This window comes from Peromyscus eremicus, chromosome 16_21 (assembly GCF_949786415.1).
Source record: "Peromyscus eremicus chromosome 16_21, PerEre_H2_v1, whole genome shotgun sequence".
Classification (NCBI taxonomy): domain Eukaryota; kingdom Metazoa; phylum Chordata; class Mammalia; order Rodentia; family Cricetidae; genus Peromyscus; species Peromyscus eremicus.
The window spans coordinates 11069391-11086426 of record NC_081432.1 but is presented as its reverse complement, the minus strand read 5'-3'; the positions used below and the strand labels follow the sequence as shown (position 1 = coordinate 11086426).

At 51.1% G+C, this 17036-nt stretch overlaps 3 protein-coding genes across 3 annotated transcripts; 2 read left to right on the top strand and 1 right to left on the bottom strand.

Moving 5' to 3' along the window:
* Window positions 1–1703: 1703 nt before the first annotated feature.
* On the top strand, window positions 1704–3693 carry Chchd10 (coiled-coil-helix-coiled-coil-helix domain containing 10). The gene is made up of 4 exons (XM_059282085.1): window positions 1704–2000; window positions 2218–2425; window positions 3277–3424; window positions 3522–3693. Exons 1-4 carry the CDS (start codon window positions 1960–1962, stop codon window positions 3539–3541), a joined length of 417 nt encoding a protein of 138 aa, XP_059138068.1. The 5' UTR covers window positions 1704–1959; the 3' UTR covers window positions 3542–3693.
* Window positions 3694–4779: 1086 nt separating this feature from the next.
* C16_21H22orf15 (chromosome 16_21 C22orf15 homolog) lies at window positions 4780–6112 on the bottom strand. Its single transcript, XM_059244043.1, has 5 exons — window positions 5995–6112; window positions 5519–5605; window positions 5305–5430; window positions 4993–5067; window positions 4780–4919 (listed from the first exon to the last, which is right to left on the bottom strand). The coding sequence occupies exons 1-5, from the start codon at window positions 6017–6019 to the stop codon at window positions 4780–4782; spliced, it is 453 nt and encodes a 150-aa protein (XP_059100026.1). The 5' UTR covers window positions 6020–6112.
* Window positions 6113–10746: 4634 nt separating this feature from the next.
* Window positions 10747–12971, top strand: Vpreb3 (V-set pre-B cell surrogate light chain 3). Its single transcript, XM_059282364.1, has 2 exons — window positions 10747–10936; window positions 11696–12971. Exons 1-2 carry the CDS (start codon window positions 10885–10887, stop codon window positions 12013–12015), a joined length of 372 nt encoding a protein of 123 aa, XP_059138347.1. The 5' UTR covers window positions 10747–10884; the 3' UTR covers window positions 12016–12971.
* The last annotated feature ends 4065 nt before the right edge of the window (window positions 12972–17036 follow it).

The following is a 17036-nucleotide window of genomic DNA, read 5'->3' as shown; positions in this document are numbered from 1 at the left end:
GAGAAATTCTGTCTCAAAAAAAAAAAAAAAAAAAAACCCAAAGCAAAACAAAGAAAGAAATCATGAAATGGATGAGGTATTCATACATTTTCTGATGCATATGAAAGTATAGCCTTTTAAAAATAAACTGTTCTCTGGGCATGGTGATGCACACCTTTAATTTCAATACTTGGGAGACAGAGGCAGGTAGATCTCTGTAAGTTTGAGGCCAGCATAGTTTACAGAGTGAGTTCCAGGATAGTGAGGCTACATAGACCCCGTCTCAACAAAACAAAGCAACCCCCAAACCCTAAAACATTCATTTGTGCAGCACATAAACAGTCTTCCATGTTGCCAGGGATGCATGGCCATGTTTTGAGGGACCTGCAGCTTATCAGACAAGGGCTAAGGCATTACCATCCCTGGTACGGGATCTGGAAGGGCAGATGGGTGCATTTATACAGGTGGGATAGCCACAGATGCCTGCAGAAGAAGTTGAACCTGGAAAGATGTTACCACTTGCCCACTGGATACCAGATAAGCAGAGACCAGACCTATAAGCCAGTGGGTCTGGAAAAAAGCCTGGCATTTCTTTGAGGAAAGAGTGGCTCATCCTTTAGTGGCTCCCTTCACTGGGAAAATCCACCCTGCAGATAGGTGGGGACCCTACTTTAGAAGAGAACTGAAGTCCTGGTTGAAGAGGGCCAGCTACAGAGGCTGTTGAAAGAAACAAGGTTTGGGACACAGGAATGGGCATGGACTTCATGTCCAGTGTGCAGTCCTGAATAGTTTTGACTCCCTGTTCCTGAGACTTTTGCTCTTATAGAATGTTTGGTGCCAAGTGATCTCTTCTGTATCCGACAGAAGAAGGGAAAGAAATTATGGTCCCTCTGTGCCCACCCTACTCTGACCAGAGGTTACTTTATTATTAGTATTATTATTATGGGGGGCGGTTTGAGACACGGTTTCCCTGTGTAGCTTTGGTGGCTGTCCTGGAACTCGCTCTGTAGACCAGACTGTCCTCAAACTCACAGAGACCCACCTGCTTCTACCTCCCAAGTGCTGGGATTAAAGACATGCACCACCACCACCGGCTATTTTAACTTTTTTTTTTTTTTCTGCCAGAGGTTATATGTCATGACCCTAGCCAAAAGTCTCCGAGGAAAGACCGTAAAAGCCAAGTTCCAGAGGACAGCGAAGGAGCTGCTCTCAAATAAAGGTCAAAGGTTCTAAAAATGATAAGCTCTAGGTTTGGCTTGACCTCGGCTGGCAAACACCTCTAGACACTGAGGTCACCTCTAGGACAGCTTGAATATTTCAGAAACACTACCAGTTTTTGGCGCTATATCTCAGGATGCCGGGAGCCCCAGTGCCTGTGGTATTATGGTGGTCTCAGGGTTAAGGGCCCTGGGCACACTTGGGACAGGCATAGTTCAAGGATGCCAGCGTGCTGTGAGAATCGAAGAAGGAACAGAAGGATCGAGACACCTCCCAGCTCAGATTCTGATAACGCACCACTGAAGGCCTTTGGTGATCCTGGAACTGTTATTGTCAAACCCTATCTTGTGACAGGAGTCAGGGAGCGAAGCCGGGCCTGGAATCTCCCGTTCCCTGTTCCGCTGATGGCCTATGTGTCCCTTCTTCCTTCCAGGGCTCGTGACAAACCCCTTGGGATCTGAGATAGTCCTAACAGAAAGCACTGCCCTCGCTGCCCACGCTTAAGCCTTGAGGAGTTTATAACGGGCGTCTCAAGGACCCTCATAGCTCCTCCCCGCACTAGGATGGCTCAGGGGCCCTAATCCAGGAGGTTACTGGAAGGGGGAGACTTGCCCCGCCCACTTGTGGGCGTGTCCCCGAGGCCCCGCCTCGGATCCCACCCATTTCACCTGACTCGCCGCACGCTGCAGCGTTTGTTCCCGCACTGAGCGGCTGCTACCGTCCTTGCTTCTGACTCTGCTCCTCCTGGGTCCTGCCACTGTCATGCCTCGGGGAAGCCGCAGCGCGGCGGCCAGGCCGGCCAGGTGTGAGGGGGACAGGGACCCCGTGGGAAAGGGTGAGGGAAGCGTGGGAAGTCTCCCAAGGGCGTCCGCAGAGTGACCTTGGAAGCCGCTGCGCCATGTTGGCTTGGGGGAGGACCGGGGCGCAGAAACACGAGTCTAAGACAAGGGTCGTCCTGGTCCCCGGAGCAGAGGGGCTTGTTCTCGGAGCACTAACCTTGCCTCCCTTTGCTTCCTGCAGCCGCCCAGCCCACCCTCCTGCTCACCCACCACCCTCAGCGCCCGCCCCGGCACCTGCCGCTTCGGGCCAGCCGGGCCTTATGGCTCAGATGGCATCCACCGCAGCTGGCGTAGCTGTGGGCTCAGCTGTAGGGCATGTCATGGGTAATGCCCTGACCAGCGCCTTCAGTGGGGGAAGCTCGGAGCCTGCCCAGCCTGCCGTCCAGCAGGTGAGCAAGAGGATTTAAGAGAAACGGAGGCAGGATTCGCTCAAGGAGACTAAAGGAACCGCTTAAGCGTCCAGCAAGGGGTGACCCAGTGTGTTCAGAGTTGCTCCAGGCCCAGGACTTTAACCAAAAGAGGGTCCTAACCCTCGTGGTTCTTAAGCCTACTGTCCCCTAGCTGGAAAGCTCGCCCCAGCCCTCATTTGCGGGCAAAATGTCTGACTGCCAGAGACTGACACCCACCAGTCCTTGAAAGACAGAAAACCCAAGCTCAGATGAGCGCAAAGACTTCTCCAAGGACACCTAACCCTAGTGGAGCAGGGAGAGATGCAGTATTTCCCAAGCCCTTGTTCTCACCAAAGCCCATCATGGCATCTGTTTCCTGGTGACCTGTGCCCCACTAGGATTCTTCCATTCCCCACGAGTCTTGAACCACATCCAGATGCTAGTTAGCAGTGTGAGTCCTGAGTCATGAGATTCAATGTGACTGAGCCAGGAAGGTGCTGTGTCTTGGAGTAGGGCATATATACTCTGTGTACACATGTAGTGTACAGCTTTTTCTAGAACCTTCCCTTCCCCTTCCTGCATTTGCCCATCATGTCCATTTTGAGGCAGAAAGAAAACTCTTATCTGTTGAGTGACCTATAGAAGGCCGCTGGTTCACCCTGTGCCAGGGATGCCGCTGAGGCCGGACGGGGGCAGTCTCGCCCTGGGTCACTCAGCCTGCCTTGAACCATTCTTGGGGGACCAGGGCTAGGGATGTGGGGAGAGGCAGTAAGCCTCTAGCTTTGGTACTTAATTTTGGGTACCAACCTCGGGCTGACCGTGTTGACTCTTATACTCTCCCCCCCCCCCAGGCCCCTGCCCGTCCTGCCTCTCACCCCCTACAGATGGGGCCCTGCTCCTATGAGATCAAACAGTTCCTGGACTGCTCAACCACTCAGAGTGACCTAACCCTGTGTGAGGGCTTCAGCGAGGCCCTGAAACAATGCAAATACAATCATGGTGAGTGGTTGGGGTGATACAGGTGGGGTTGGGAGGGACGGACCTCTGGTACCCTGCTGATCATCATCACCGCTTGGTGCTGTGGTTCCTTCCACAGGTCTGAGCTCTCTGCCCTGAGGAGGCCGTGGGCCTGCTCTTACCGTAACCCCTCACCGACAGCTTGACCAAGATGAGATTGTACCTGGGACTGGGAGTAAGGAGGGTAATTCTCACCCCACAGATTAACAAGAGACATAAATGTTTAATTAAAGCATTTACTTTAGACCACAGCCTGCTGTGTGTCCCAACTGACTGCCTTGTCTGCTGCTGGGAGGTGGGATCAGGGGAGATGGGTGAATGGAGGCATAGTGTGCTAAGTCTCCTCTCTCTCTCTCTCTCTCTCTCTCTCTCTCTCTCTCTCTCTCTCTCCCTCCCTCCCTCCCTCCCTCCCTCCCTCCCTCCCTTTTCCTCTCCTTCTCCCTCTCTCTTTCCTCTTTCTCCCTCTTTCCCTCTCCTTTTTGTGTGTGTGTGTGTGTGTGTGTGTGTGTGTGTGTGTGTGTGTGTGTGTAGGGAGAGAGAGAATATTTTCCTGCTGTGTAACCCTGGGCTGTCCTTGAACTTCTAGGGTGGGGTGGGAGGAACCCTGTTATAATCTACATTGTAAATAGCCAAGGACAGATTCCTCTAGGGATCTCGAAGTTGGGGGAGAGGGCTGAGGCCTTAGTCCCTGGGACCTGCAACCTCAAGAGGAGCCTACTGTCTGTCCCACAGACCATCGGCCCCCCTCACTCTTCTTGTTTCTGTCCTTGGATCCTTTTTTCTGCACTCAAATGGGGGAGTGGTGGAGGGGCTCTCACATCCTGTCTGTGACCTTTCCCTTCTCGCTGATGCAACTTCTTAGTAATGCCAGATTCTGAAAGAGGAGTCCTGCTGGACTGCGGTCTGTGTGCAGTTGATCATGATGCAGAGGTCAGGGCCAGTCCCCTTGGATCCACGTCCAGCTGGGCCACTTGGCCGTGGCGCGCCAGGTCGTAGGACCTGCTGGGACAGAAGCAGGCCGTTCAGACCCCAGCACAGACGGCTTCACCACACACTGTTGCTGCTTTCACAGTCAGCAGCTATGCATTGAGCACCTACGGTGTGCCAGGCTGGAGAAGTGTGTACCAGCTTCCTAAACTCATAGCATGTCAGCCTTTAGGATGCTTATACTCCAGCGGTATAGTGGGACTTATCTCTAGGAACAGTGTGTACTGTCCTGGGTGTGTGGATGTGTGAAAGCTGTACCCCTCAGCACACGTGTCTCTCAGGAAGGGCTTCCCCCCCTTTTGGATCTTCCTGAGTTTCCATAACTCTTCTGTACCTGGCTCAGGCTCCGGCTAGCGGTTTCTAGATGGTAGGGAGACCAGCCTTCGAGACCTTGAAGGGGGGCCTTGTTCCCGGTGGCCACGCCGAATGCCTGGGCGTCTTCGATGACTGTTGCTTGTGGCTGGAAAGCCGGACAGCCAACACAGCTCCTCTGGAAAACCCGGGAATCTCATTGCTGGGAGCTGCATAGATGTGCCCGCACCCCCACTTACCTTGATACGTACCTGCTAACTCGGGACAGTGGTCATCTAGGTTGTCCAGTAGGGACTCGTAGTGGGTGGGAGTGCCATCTTTCCCTCCTGAAGAGTTTAGAGAGAGCAAAGGACCCTAAACTGTCTTGGTGGTCCCCATCCTACATTTTATTCTGTGTCTGTTTCCTGGCCCTGGCTGGGGCTTAAGACAGGCATTGGATAGGGATGGTTGGGTATAGGAACCAGCCAAGGTTGAAGCTGAACAGGATCTTAGCTGGTCTGTGGCCTGCTGTCCTTCCCTTATAGTCAATATAGCTGCACCGGAGAGTCTTGGGCCCCACTCACCAGTGATCTGTACCAGGACATAGGTCCCTTGCTCCTGTAGCAGGGAACAGGCCATGGAGGGGGCCTGGGCGATCCCCTCTTCCAGCCTCACCAGATGCCCGTCTTCAGCCAGAAGAGCAATGGTTACTGGGCAGAAATGGGAATAAACTAGGCAGCCTGTACCCCAGCATGGGACCCTCAGTCCTTCATCCCCAGGGCCCCCAGGTCTTCTCACCTTCTGGGGGGACCTGAACTTTCTGTTTCAGATGCATAATGAAGGTCACAAGGCTGCACCAGGTGTTCACCAGCACCTGACAACCAGCTAAGGGAGGCACATAGTTGAGTGGGTAGGACGTCACAGCCTCCCCCAACTAGGAGCATTTTCATTCCCATACCTAGACATGGCACTAGGATTATGGGGCTAGTACTGTGCTTCAGGCCTAATACCCTAGACAAATGCTGCTCGGACCACACTGGAGACCCTTCCATCCATCTCTTGCTCTATAGAGGATTCGGGATCACAGCTGAAGTCCTCCCAGACTCTGGCCCTGCCTCTTGTCCTGGCATTGCTTTGCCTCCCCATAAGAACAGCTTTCTCAAATTCCCATTCCCCCTCCTAGCCTGTATCTCTCCCTCCTAGGTCTCTAGGGCAGAGAGACGAATAACTCTTAAGTATGGCCCCTGTGTTCTGGGACAGAGGACCCTGCTTACCTCCAAACATCACAGTGATAAACATGGCTGAAGAAGGAAGGAGACAGACAGATCATGGATCTTTGAACCCCCTCCTCCTGCTTCCTTCCACAGCTCCCACCTGGGAACTGTGCGTGTGAGGAATGCTGAGTAGGTGGCTCCTGGCTCGGGTCTGGCCCCTGCTCACCCACTTGCTCAGCTAGTTCAAGACCACTGGCCTCCTTTTTCTTGTGCTGCTTTCTGGGTGTCCACAGCTCCTTCAGCTCCCGATGGTCTCCATGGCAGTGGGAGCTGCCAAGACATCTAGGCAGGAAATGCTTTATCCCCAGTATCCTAGTAACTGGACCTACTAGGGCGGGCCTTCAGGTGGAGCTCTGGTCAGGCCCATATCGGAGGCTCCAGACTGAGGTCCCTAGGATGCCAGGGTACTGTTTCAGAGACCAGGTCTCCTACCAGGGAGAGAGAATGTGCAGGCTGCAGGGATGTGAGCACCCTCCCACACTAATCTCTGCAGGCCCCACTAACCCAATGACCTCTTCCTGTGTGGCTTTCTTTTCCCCTCTCCCAGCCTGCCGATTATTTTCTTCTGTTCCTGTTTCCTCTTGTCTTCTGTTAGGCATGTTTATGGAGGTATAATTTATGTTCCCCTTTGGAAGGCTTTCAAGTTAGAAAACATTACTTACACTTACTTATTTTGTGTGTGTTTTTGTATGCATGCATGTACCACAGTGAATATGTGTGGCGGTCAGAGGATAACTTGCTCTCTCCTTCCACTTTGTGGGTCCCGGGTATTGAACTCAGGTTGTCAGGGTAGGTGACAAGCTTCTTTCCTTACTGAGCCATCTTGTTGGCACTGTTTTGACAAGTCTCTGATGACCACAACCAGGATACAGAATGTTTCCATCCCCCCTTTCCATAGGTGACTCTTTGGAATCGTGAGACTAAAAACAGTTCTTAACCATTGGGCGGTGGTGGCACACGCCTTTAATCCCAGCACCTGGAAGGCAGAGGCAGGCGGATCTCTGAGTTCGAGGCCAGCCTGCTCTACAGAGTGAGTTCTAAGGACAGTTGGGGGCTACACAGAGAAACCTTGTCTCAAAAAACAGAGAGAGAGAGAGAGAGAGAGAGAGAGAGAGAGAGAGAGAGAGAGAGAGAAATAGTCCTTCGCCTCCATCCTCCTACTCCAAGTAACTAAAGCTGGATGACTACCGTTGGGGATTTCATGCATGTTCGTTTAATGACAAGAACTAACCACAAAAGACTGCCACAACCACAGCTTTGCACAAAGGCCACCACAACCTCACGCAGAAACACTCCTGCAAGGCCATCCCAACCACCCAGCAACTGTGTGTTTAGTCTTGGACACGGGCCACCCTTGTTATTGATCCTTGTAGCCAAGGATTAGTGTTTCCAAATACCTTATGTAATCCATGTCACCTTTAAGTACTTCCCCTTGCTTCAAGCCTCCTCCAGTGACTCCTAGTGTGCTACAGCATGCTATATCCCTCCTGCCGTGTTAGCTCCCCAAGTCCCCTTCAGCTTTAAATGCTGTTGAGGTTCATAGCATCAGCCCAAGTTCCTGCCATTCACAGCCGTTTCCTATGCACGTTTTCCATGGTGTGGGCTCAGAGCATACGGCCCACAGTCTCTTCACTCAGCATGATCCAGGCTGTGGGGATCAGTAGTTGTTTCCCTCTTATTGCTGAAGCGTGTTCTGTCGTTGGCGTGTCCAGGAGTTGACCCACCCGCTCACCTGCTGTTGCTGTGGAATTTGGGGGGATTATGAATAAAGCCAGTAGAAACTTTTGTCTACTTGCTCTTGTGGGGGCAGTTTTCATCTCTCTGGTCCAGTGAGGACCACAGGAGGAAATGCAGGTGAATGTGTGTTCAACTTTATATGGGCGTGCTCGTGTGTTTTCCAGTGTGTACTCGGTTTGTGTTGCTTGGCTTTGGGCCCTGGGCCTCCTAGAGCTATAGCAGGCCAGAAGCACCTGCTTGTGATTTCTCACTACTAGTTAGTGTCCCTGCTACTCACCCCCACCCCCACCCCCCCACCCCCACACTTCTTCTGTATTCAGGGACGCAAGTGCTAAGTGCTCCACACTGAGCTATAATCCCAGTTCTCTGAGCAGCTATGGCTTTCTCTCAGCAAGCCTACCTTTGCCTGTCTCTCCTTCTCCTCCTCCCTGGCTCTCTCCTGGGTTCTACATTCTCATACGCAGTGTTTGGTTTCTGTTTCCATCTCTGAGGTTATCCTTTAATTGATTTTTTTTGTTTGTTTGTTTTTGTTTTTTGTTTTTCGAGACAGGGTTTCTCTGTGTAGTTTTGGTGCCTGTCCTGGAGCTCACTCTGTAGACCAGGCTGGCCTTGAACTCACAGAGATCCACCTGCCTCTGCCTCCCGAGTGCTGGGATTAAAGGCGTGTGCCGCCACCGCCTGGCTTAATTGATTTTTTTTAAAAACGATTCCTCATTCTTTCTTTTTTATTCTCTCACATGGTTTCCTGTCTCTCTGCTTTGGCATGGTGTTCTCTCTCTGAGCCTCCACTCGGACCCTCCAAGCATAGTGTCAGAAGGGCACCTGCGTGGTCAGGCTGGCCGCTCTGCCTTCCGCGGGCACATTTCTCGATGGGTAACTCGGGAGAAATCTGGGTCCTCCATCTAGCTCACCACTGACCCATTTTCCCCCTAGACAAACACTTTTCTTCTGTATTAGCCTCACTATTTCCATTTGTAAAACACACATCAGGACTGAGCGGGCTTGTTGTGACTCTGTGGTTACTGTGGCTTTCACAGTCCTTTTTTGTTGTTACTGTTATTTGAGACAGGGTTTTTTTGTATGTAGCCCAGATGGTCTTGATTCATGATGCTACAGAATTAATCTGCCTTCCCAGTGAGAAATCACTCCACCACTTAGAAATAAATGATGGAAAAACTCTTCAATAATAGTGCATGGTTGGTCCCAGCTAATGCACAAAAGGGAATGAGCCTTGAACAGAAACCCCTCTCTACTTCTATAGTTTCATGGCCAGGAGTTACGCTTGGAGCAATTAAACATCTTTTACAGAGACAGAAATCCTAAGGTTTGTTTGTTTGGATGAATGGGGAGATTTCCAATGTAAAATTATTGCCAGAGTTATCACGAGGCAGACCACAACTGCATTTCCTGGGCAGCTGTTAACCAGGATCATCCTGTCTGGCTGGCAGAATGATGCTCTTTCTGATAGAGGCCCGGGGTTTAGTTGGTGTTGTCAGCCAGGGTTGTCCTCTCTAAACTGCCTGGCAGAGGCATGCTCTTTTAGCTAAATTTTAGCTTGATATATAACTTAGTATTTTTGAAGCAAGTTTATTGGTAAATCCCTTAGGAAAAAAAAAAAGTATAGACATCAGTTTCTTTCCTCCTTCAGAGTTCTTGCTTTAGCCTGATAGGTGCTTGGATTAGACGTGGGTGCCACTGTGCCCATCTTAGATGTTACCACATTTTAAAAGCCATCTCAGGCCTCAGAACAGTACTGTGGAAGCAAGCGGTATTTCCAGAACTTACTCGCGCATAGGCTCCTTTGTGAGGACTTACGTCCTACAGAACACAACCGAGATGCGTTCCGTGTGAAGACGGTGGCACCCAGAGCCATACTCCGGAAGGAAGGACAGTGTAAGGTGGGAGCCTTAAGCTCTGAGAGTTGCCTTTGCCTGTACTGTTGTTTTGGTCTCCTTCCCCATCTAGAATCACGTGGCCGACCGATTAAAGGCGTGCACCACTGTGCAAACATACATACATACATACATACATACATACATACATATTCTACTTAGAGTAGAATTTCTACAGCAAACAAAATTAATCTAATGTGGTAGGAACCAGAACAACTGTTCCTTGGGAGGTTGTATGAATTTCCCATCCTTGTAACAACTATCTGAGATAATCAACTTAGAAAGGAAAGGTTAGTTTTCGATCATAGGTTTGGAGTTTCAGTTCACAGTACATTGCTTCTGGGCCTGTCATGATAAGGCAGCATGCCATGGAAGCATCATGGCAGAGCGTATGGGGTAGAGCAAGGTCATGGCAGGCTGGGTAGCAAGAGAGACGAATCTCTGGCCCCTCTATACCCTTTAAGGGCATAGTCTTCTTGATCTAAAGACATCCCATTAGGCCTTTACCCTCAAAAGTGTCAAGCTGGGGACACGTGGGCCTTTGTGAGGACATTCTAGAGCAGTGGTCCTCAACCTTCCTAATGCTGCAGCCCTTTAATACAGTTCTTCATGTCGTGGTGACCCCCAACCATAAAATTATTATTATTATTTTTTTTTTTTTTTTTGGTTTTCCGAGACAAGGTTTCTCTGTGTAGCTTTGCGCCTTTCCTGGAACTCACTTGGTAGCTCAGGCCGGCCTCGAACTCACAGAGATCCGCCTGGCTCTGCCTCCCGAGTGCTGGGATTAAAGGCGTGCGCCACCACCGCCCGGCTATAAAATTATTTTCATTGCTACTTCATCACTATAATTTTGCTACTGTTTTGAGTCATAATGTAAATATCTGTGTTTTCCGATGGTCTTAGGAGACCTCTGTGAAAGGGTTGTTTAACACTCCCAAAGGGGTTCCGACCCACAGGTTGAAAACCACTGTTCCAGTGGATAGCCACTGTTAAGGACTAGAAAAGAGTATGAGGGGGCTCTCTGGGGAATTCTGACTCACTGGAACTGGATGTGAAGAACTTCTGATCTCCCACTGGCTCTGCTGTCAGGACATTTGGAAAGCAGGGCCTGACACTGGCCCCAGACCCACACTTCCCTCTTCAATCAGTGGGCTGATTTGCATGCTCTGTTGTGGGCCAGAGGCTTCCCCATCCCTATAACCACAAGCACCCAGAGCACAGCCCAGCAGAACAACTCTAGGTCAGCCTTCTGCCTCTGGCCATGGCCTGCCCTGGTTGCCTGCCTCTCCTTCTGACTGGAGCCTTCTTGGCAGGTAAGACTCCTCTGGGAGTGAGGTGGGGGTTGGCACTAGCTCAAGAAGACCCACACAAAGAAGCAAATCAATAGGGCCCATGGGGCGGATCCTAGGAGGGGCATAGAGGTGGAGTGGAGCCTAAGCTCCAGGCAGCTCTGTCCAGGACCAGGGGCAAGGCACTTTTCTGTGTGGATCTTGCTTTCTCCATTTGTGGGTCTCCCGACACTCTGACCCTTTTAGAGTCTCTGAAGAGATGACTAGTCCCCTTTGTTTCTCACAGGGGAAGCTAATATGGACAGTCCCCTACTCCATAGATCCTTTAAGACCATCCTCTGTGGCCAGAAGCTTGAAACTAAGATGATGGTTATGCATCCTGGAAGGTTCCTGGGGGCAGTTAGCCTGTGGCCAGGGTTTAGAACAGCGATTAGATTGAGGGGTCAGGGGCCACAGAGTAGGTACTAGAAGGGCACAGAAGGTTCCATTTTGTGCTCGAATACTAGGCTTTCCGCTGCATATGGATTCTTGGAGACATGACAATAATGCTAATTTAGGGGCCACTTACCCCTCATTCACAGAGGAGAATAGAATTGTAGAGAGCGCATACTAAGTCTCATGGAACCAGGCCCTCCATGTTCCATCCAGGGCCAGTCCTATGGCACTGGGCTATGAAAATGATGGGAGTGAGAATCTCCTTGCGGGGGAGGGGTGTCTAACAAAATCTTCATAGCAAGGCAGGAAGAGGCCCAGGCTAGCCCTCAGTGGGTCTGTATCTTTCAGTCTTCCAGCCAACCCTGACCCATCCTGACGCACTGCTGGTCTTCCCGGGCCAAGTGGCTCAACTCGGCTGCACAATCAATTCCCAGCATGCCACCATTGGGGACTTTGGTGTGTCCTGGTATCAGCAGCGCCCAGGCAGTGCTCCCCATCTTCTCTACTACTGCTCAGAAGAGGAGCACTATCGGCCTGATGACATTCCGGACAGGTTCTCAGCTACCACGGACATGGTCCACAATGTCTGTGTGCTGACCATCAGCCCTGTGCAGCCGGAGGATGATGCGGACTACTTTTGTTCCATTGCCTATAACTTCGATCCTTAGGTCTGGGGTATGGGATGAACGTCGTCTGTCTGTCCCCTACTTCTGCCCCTGACCTCTGACCTCTCATTTTCCTCTAAGTCTTGCTTCCCTTCCTCTGCAATATGAGTTAATAACATTCAACATGCCAACCACAGTCATGATGACCACGAGATCCTGGGAGAAAAAAAGTGACACATCAGAGGACATGGGAGTTGAGGTTCTGGTGATTGCTGTCAAAAGAGGAAACACCTGTGACCCTTAGGGAACAGGCCCAGCCTTGTCCCGATCCCCAGGGGTTTTAGCTTGGTGCCTGACCTCCCAGTGATCTCATGAACTGAAGGTAGAGAAAAAGGAACTAACCTTTACCACGTGTCCCTCCTCACCCCCTCATCCCCCCACCCCGCCACCAGCTCCGCATGGCTGATTGTGGTCCAACGCTCTTTGTTCTTGGGTGGCTGGTCCCCATAGAGTTCATGCTGACGGCTTGGGGGAGGGGCAGCCCCTGCTTCTCCCCCTGAAGTCTCTGGACAAGTCTCCCCTGATCCTTGACGGTCAGCGCAGGTGTTCCCTGAAGGGCCCCGAGGGCCAGGGATGAGGACACTGAAAGCAGGTAACAGATCCCGTAGCATCCCTCTCCCTCAGAGACAGTGTGTTCTACTGCTTTCCCACAGATGGGTAACCACACCTGAGTAGTCATGGGCAAAGGGGTGGTACAATTAACTGCAGGGCAAATCTTGCTGTTAGAAGCCGAACTGAGTGGGATTGGAGCCTTCAAAAAGATTCCTGGGCCAGTGTGGTGGCACGTGGCTTTCATTCCAATACTCGGGTGGATCTCTGTGACTTTAAGGCCAGCCTGGTCTACGTAGGGAGTTCCAGCCAGCCAAGGGTAGATATGTAGTGAGACCTTGTCTCAAACCAAAATAAAATTCCTGGGCTGGAGGACATATCCAACTTCTCTCCTGTTCCTGGTGTCTCTAAGAAGTGCCCCCCCCTCCCCTGTAGCATGAATCTTAAAAGTTCTTATTAATAAAATCAAACCCGGAGCCAGGTATTGGGGTGAACTGGAAGATCAGAGAAACAGAACAAGCCACAGCTAACCTCACCTGGCCAACTTCTCAGTTGGTCTTGTTTCCTCAGACTGGAAACCTCTGAGTCCTCATATCCGAATGGTTCTCAGCTGAACTGTGCTGCTCAAAAGCCTAAAAGCTTAACCAACCAAAGGCTCAACCAGGCCAAATGCTTCTAGTTTCTGGTCTTCATGCCTTATATATCTTTCTGTTTTTGCCATCACTCCCTGGGATTAAAGGCTCACTTCTTGGGAGCTGTATCCTTGAACACATGGATTTCTGCCTCTGGAATGCTAGGATTAAAGGCGTGTGCTACCACTGCCTATCTTCTATGTTTAATATTGTGGCTGTTCTGTCTCTGACCCCAGATAAGTTTATTAGCATGCACAATACTTCGGGGAACACAATACCACATTCCCCCACGCCAAAGGCATGCGGTTATGGTGCACACCTTTAATCTTTGCACTGGGGAGGCAGTGGCAGGCGGTGGATCTTTGGGAGTTCGAGGCCAGCCTGGTCTAGAGAGAGTTCCAGGACAGTCAGGGGTACACAGAGAAACCCTGTCTCGAAAAACAAAGAAGTGCCTCATTTTTGGAGGTGAGCACCTAGATGCAGCCTTTGGGGGATCCAGAGTCCTAGGAGGGTCCAGTTTACAGTCTTGACTATCTTTGGGCTCATCAACCTTTAATCTCCCTTCATCTCATTGCAGTTTTATGTGGGCAGCGTGCGCGCCCGCGCGGTGGGTCGGGGGACGACGGGACAAGGCAAGGGTTACCCTTGAAACAAAGGCGCTTGATCCTAGCCTCAGGGAAGGTGCAGCAGTTATCTGAGGTAGTCTAGACTCGCCTTTCCCGACCTCACTGTTTTCTTGTGCACTCTGTCCAACTCGGGCTCCACTCTACTCTCCCCACCGCCAGGACGCGGGGACACCCTGCCAACCAGCAGCCTGGCTCAGCAGGAGCACAGATGCTGAGACCTCCGTGAGGCCTAGAGTGGTCCCGGAAGTGCCCACGGGCTCGAGGGAGGATGGGCAGAGGGGCAGAGGGGCAGAGGGGCAGAGGGGAAGGAGGAAGAGGGAGAAAGAGGGGGGAGGGAGGAGGAGGGGGGAGAGGGAGAAGGAGGGGGAGGGGGAGCGGAAGGGCGGGTGCAGGGCAGCTGGGTGCAGTTCACCCCAACCCAGATGCCCCACCCCTCACCCCATCCCAGTCCAGCGGACCCACCTGTCGCTCCGCTGGACCAGGGTGTGGATGCCCCAGTTGGCTTAAAGTCCATGGGGAGCTGTGTCGCCGCCTGGTTTGCGGATCTGTGTCCACTCGCGGGCCAACCCTGATCACACGGAACGTTTGTCCTGTGCCCAGGCCCTGGTGGGCTATGGATTCCCGTGGGAGTTGGGAAGTCTGGGGTTCCAAATCTTCGGATTTTTCAGCCTGGCAACATTTAACACATAGTTGGGGACAGATAAAGCATCTTTTGATCATCTCAACCCTCCTTACTTCCTCTCCAGCAGTTTTTACCATCTCCAAACTCTCTCATTCAGTGTGGCACTGCTGGGCCTCACTTTCTCAATCAGTATTACTAAATGCTCGTTATGACTAGGGGTGCACTGGTGTGTTTAACAACCAACTCGAGCGTTTGCGGGGCACGGGGAGCTCTAAGCACTTGGGAGGCTGAGACTGGAGGATTGCCACTTGTCCTCAAAAGACAATTTTGGGCAGGGTGTGGTGGTGCTGTCCCAGCAGTAGGTAGGCAGAGGCAGGCAGATCTTTCTGAGTTCGAGAACATCCTGGTCTAAATAGCAAATTCCATGACAGCCAAAGCTACACTGTGAGTCCCTATCTAAAATTCAAATAAATAAATTGATTAAAAATAAAAAAGCCATTTTAGTCCTTTTTTTTTTTTGCTTTTTATGAGTAGACAGCGACACCTGGTGGGGAGGCCAAGTAAATTCAGACTTGTCCTAGGACGTGGGAAGAGGAAAAGGAATCCCTTATCTCAGAGGGCGTTTCTCTCTTTAAATGTGCCCATCCTTTCTAGGGAAGCCTCAGTGCTTGGGGAGACCCCACAGGTCTCCCTCTATGTCAGTGTGGAGTGATCTGCCTCCTGGGTTAGAGTAAGAACCTATCTCCTGGAGCAATATTGTCCTCGGCGACTCCTAGGCCGAGAGTTTCCATAGGGAGCCTCAATCTGAAGCAGTCGCTGCAGCATTTCTCAGTGGACATAACCAGGGACATTTGTCCCATTTGTTCGTGGTCTACTTCTAGGGTCTTGGAAGTTGCCCCCATACTTCAGAACCTTTCTTTGGAAGGAAGGTTCCCTCTGAGTTCACACAGAACCTTGGCTTTCCATATCTCAGTCTTTCGTACCCCAACCTACCGTAAGATAGCTGGGGACCCTGTAAAAGCAAAACTATTACTCTGAGCCCTTGGGTACCAGAATTTCTTTTGGGGCACCAACAGATTGCTGACTCCCAAACGTTCTCCCTCCCTTTGAAGGTGTTCATAGAGAAGGCTCCTTCCTAGCCTGGGACTCTGTTTCCCAGATCCCTAAAGTCAGATCCGGGAGAAAGTTAGTTGTTGCTTCCCCAGCACAGCACCACTGAACCCCCAGGCACCATCTCCCCACACTACAAGCTGCTCTGACATACCTGCTCCAGGCACCCCACCTGTCAGCCGGAAAAGGCCACTCTGTGGACCCACCTTCTGGCAATAACCAGTTAGTTCTGTGGATCAGCTCTTTGCTCCCATCAGCCTGCATGACACCATCAGCTCGACAGAACCATGTTCTCTCAGTAAAGGCCTGGGTCTCAGCTTTGAGGAGAATCCCCCAAGGGGCTTAGTTCTTCACCTGGCAATCTTTCCTCATCATAGTAACTTCTTTTTCAGTTGGCCATTCGCGAGCTTCTTAGAATCTCTTTTATGCTTTTTTATACGTGGAAAGCTTTTTTATATTTTCCATGAGTTAATAATTCTTAAAAGTTTCCATTTAAATTGCTAATGGGATTTGTTTCCTGACTGGACACTGGTTAACATAACAGGGCATCAAAGTGGCCCAGAATAAAAGGGGGTGGGGGTTGGGAACAACGCCATACTGCTGCTGTGACTGAACTAAAACTCAAAGTAAAATGAAAACACCTTCTTTCAGAAATGAGTGGGAGATGGGGAATAAGGGGTACCATCAAGGAGGTGTGTCAATATGTGGCACTGAGCTATGACCCTTTGTAGCCAGATGGGACTTGAATAAGAGAATGGAGGAAAGCAGGGAGAGAATACACATTCAAGCATATGCCCCTGGTACAAGTAGACATCAATCGGTTAGCTAAATAGGGATTGTTCCATTAAACTAACTCTCTCTCTCTCTCTCTCTCTCTCTCTCTCTCTCTCTCTCTCTCTCTCTCTCTCTCTGTGTGTGTGTGTGTGTGTATGTGTGTGTCACTTTCTCCTCTCTTGAAGAAGTGAAGTAGAGGACAAAGTCTACTAGGATTAGGAAGATTCAGTCAGGATAGCTGTGTCGCAGAAGGCTATCCAGGGGTGTGCAGAAGAAATCAAAGATTTCTGGTGGCCATTTAGGCTCCAACAAAGACACATTTGTAAATGCTTTGGGGGTGGCTCTAGTAAAACTCGCTGGGCCAACTGCATGCTCAAGAATTGCATAGACTGTGTAGACTGTTCAGGCTGCATGCTCAGACTGCATGCACATGCTGCATAGGCTGCTCAGACTGCATGCATGTGCTGCATAGGCTGCTCAGGCTGCATGCTCAGGCTGCATGCTCAGGCTGCATGCTCAGGCTGCATGCTCAGGCTGCATGCTCAGGCTGCATAGGCTGCTCAGGCTGCATGCTCAGGCTGCATGCTCAGGCTGCATAGGCTGCTCAGGCTGCATGCTCAGGCTTCATAGGCTGCTCAGACTGCATGCTCAGGCTGCACACTCTGCACATGGTACTCAGGCTGCCCAGGCTTCACAGGCTGCAAAACATAG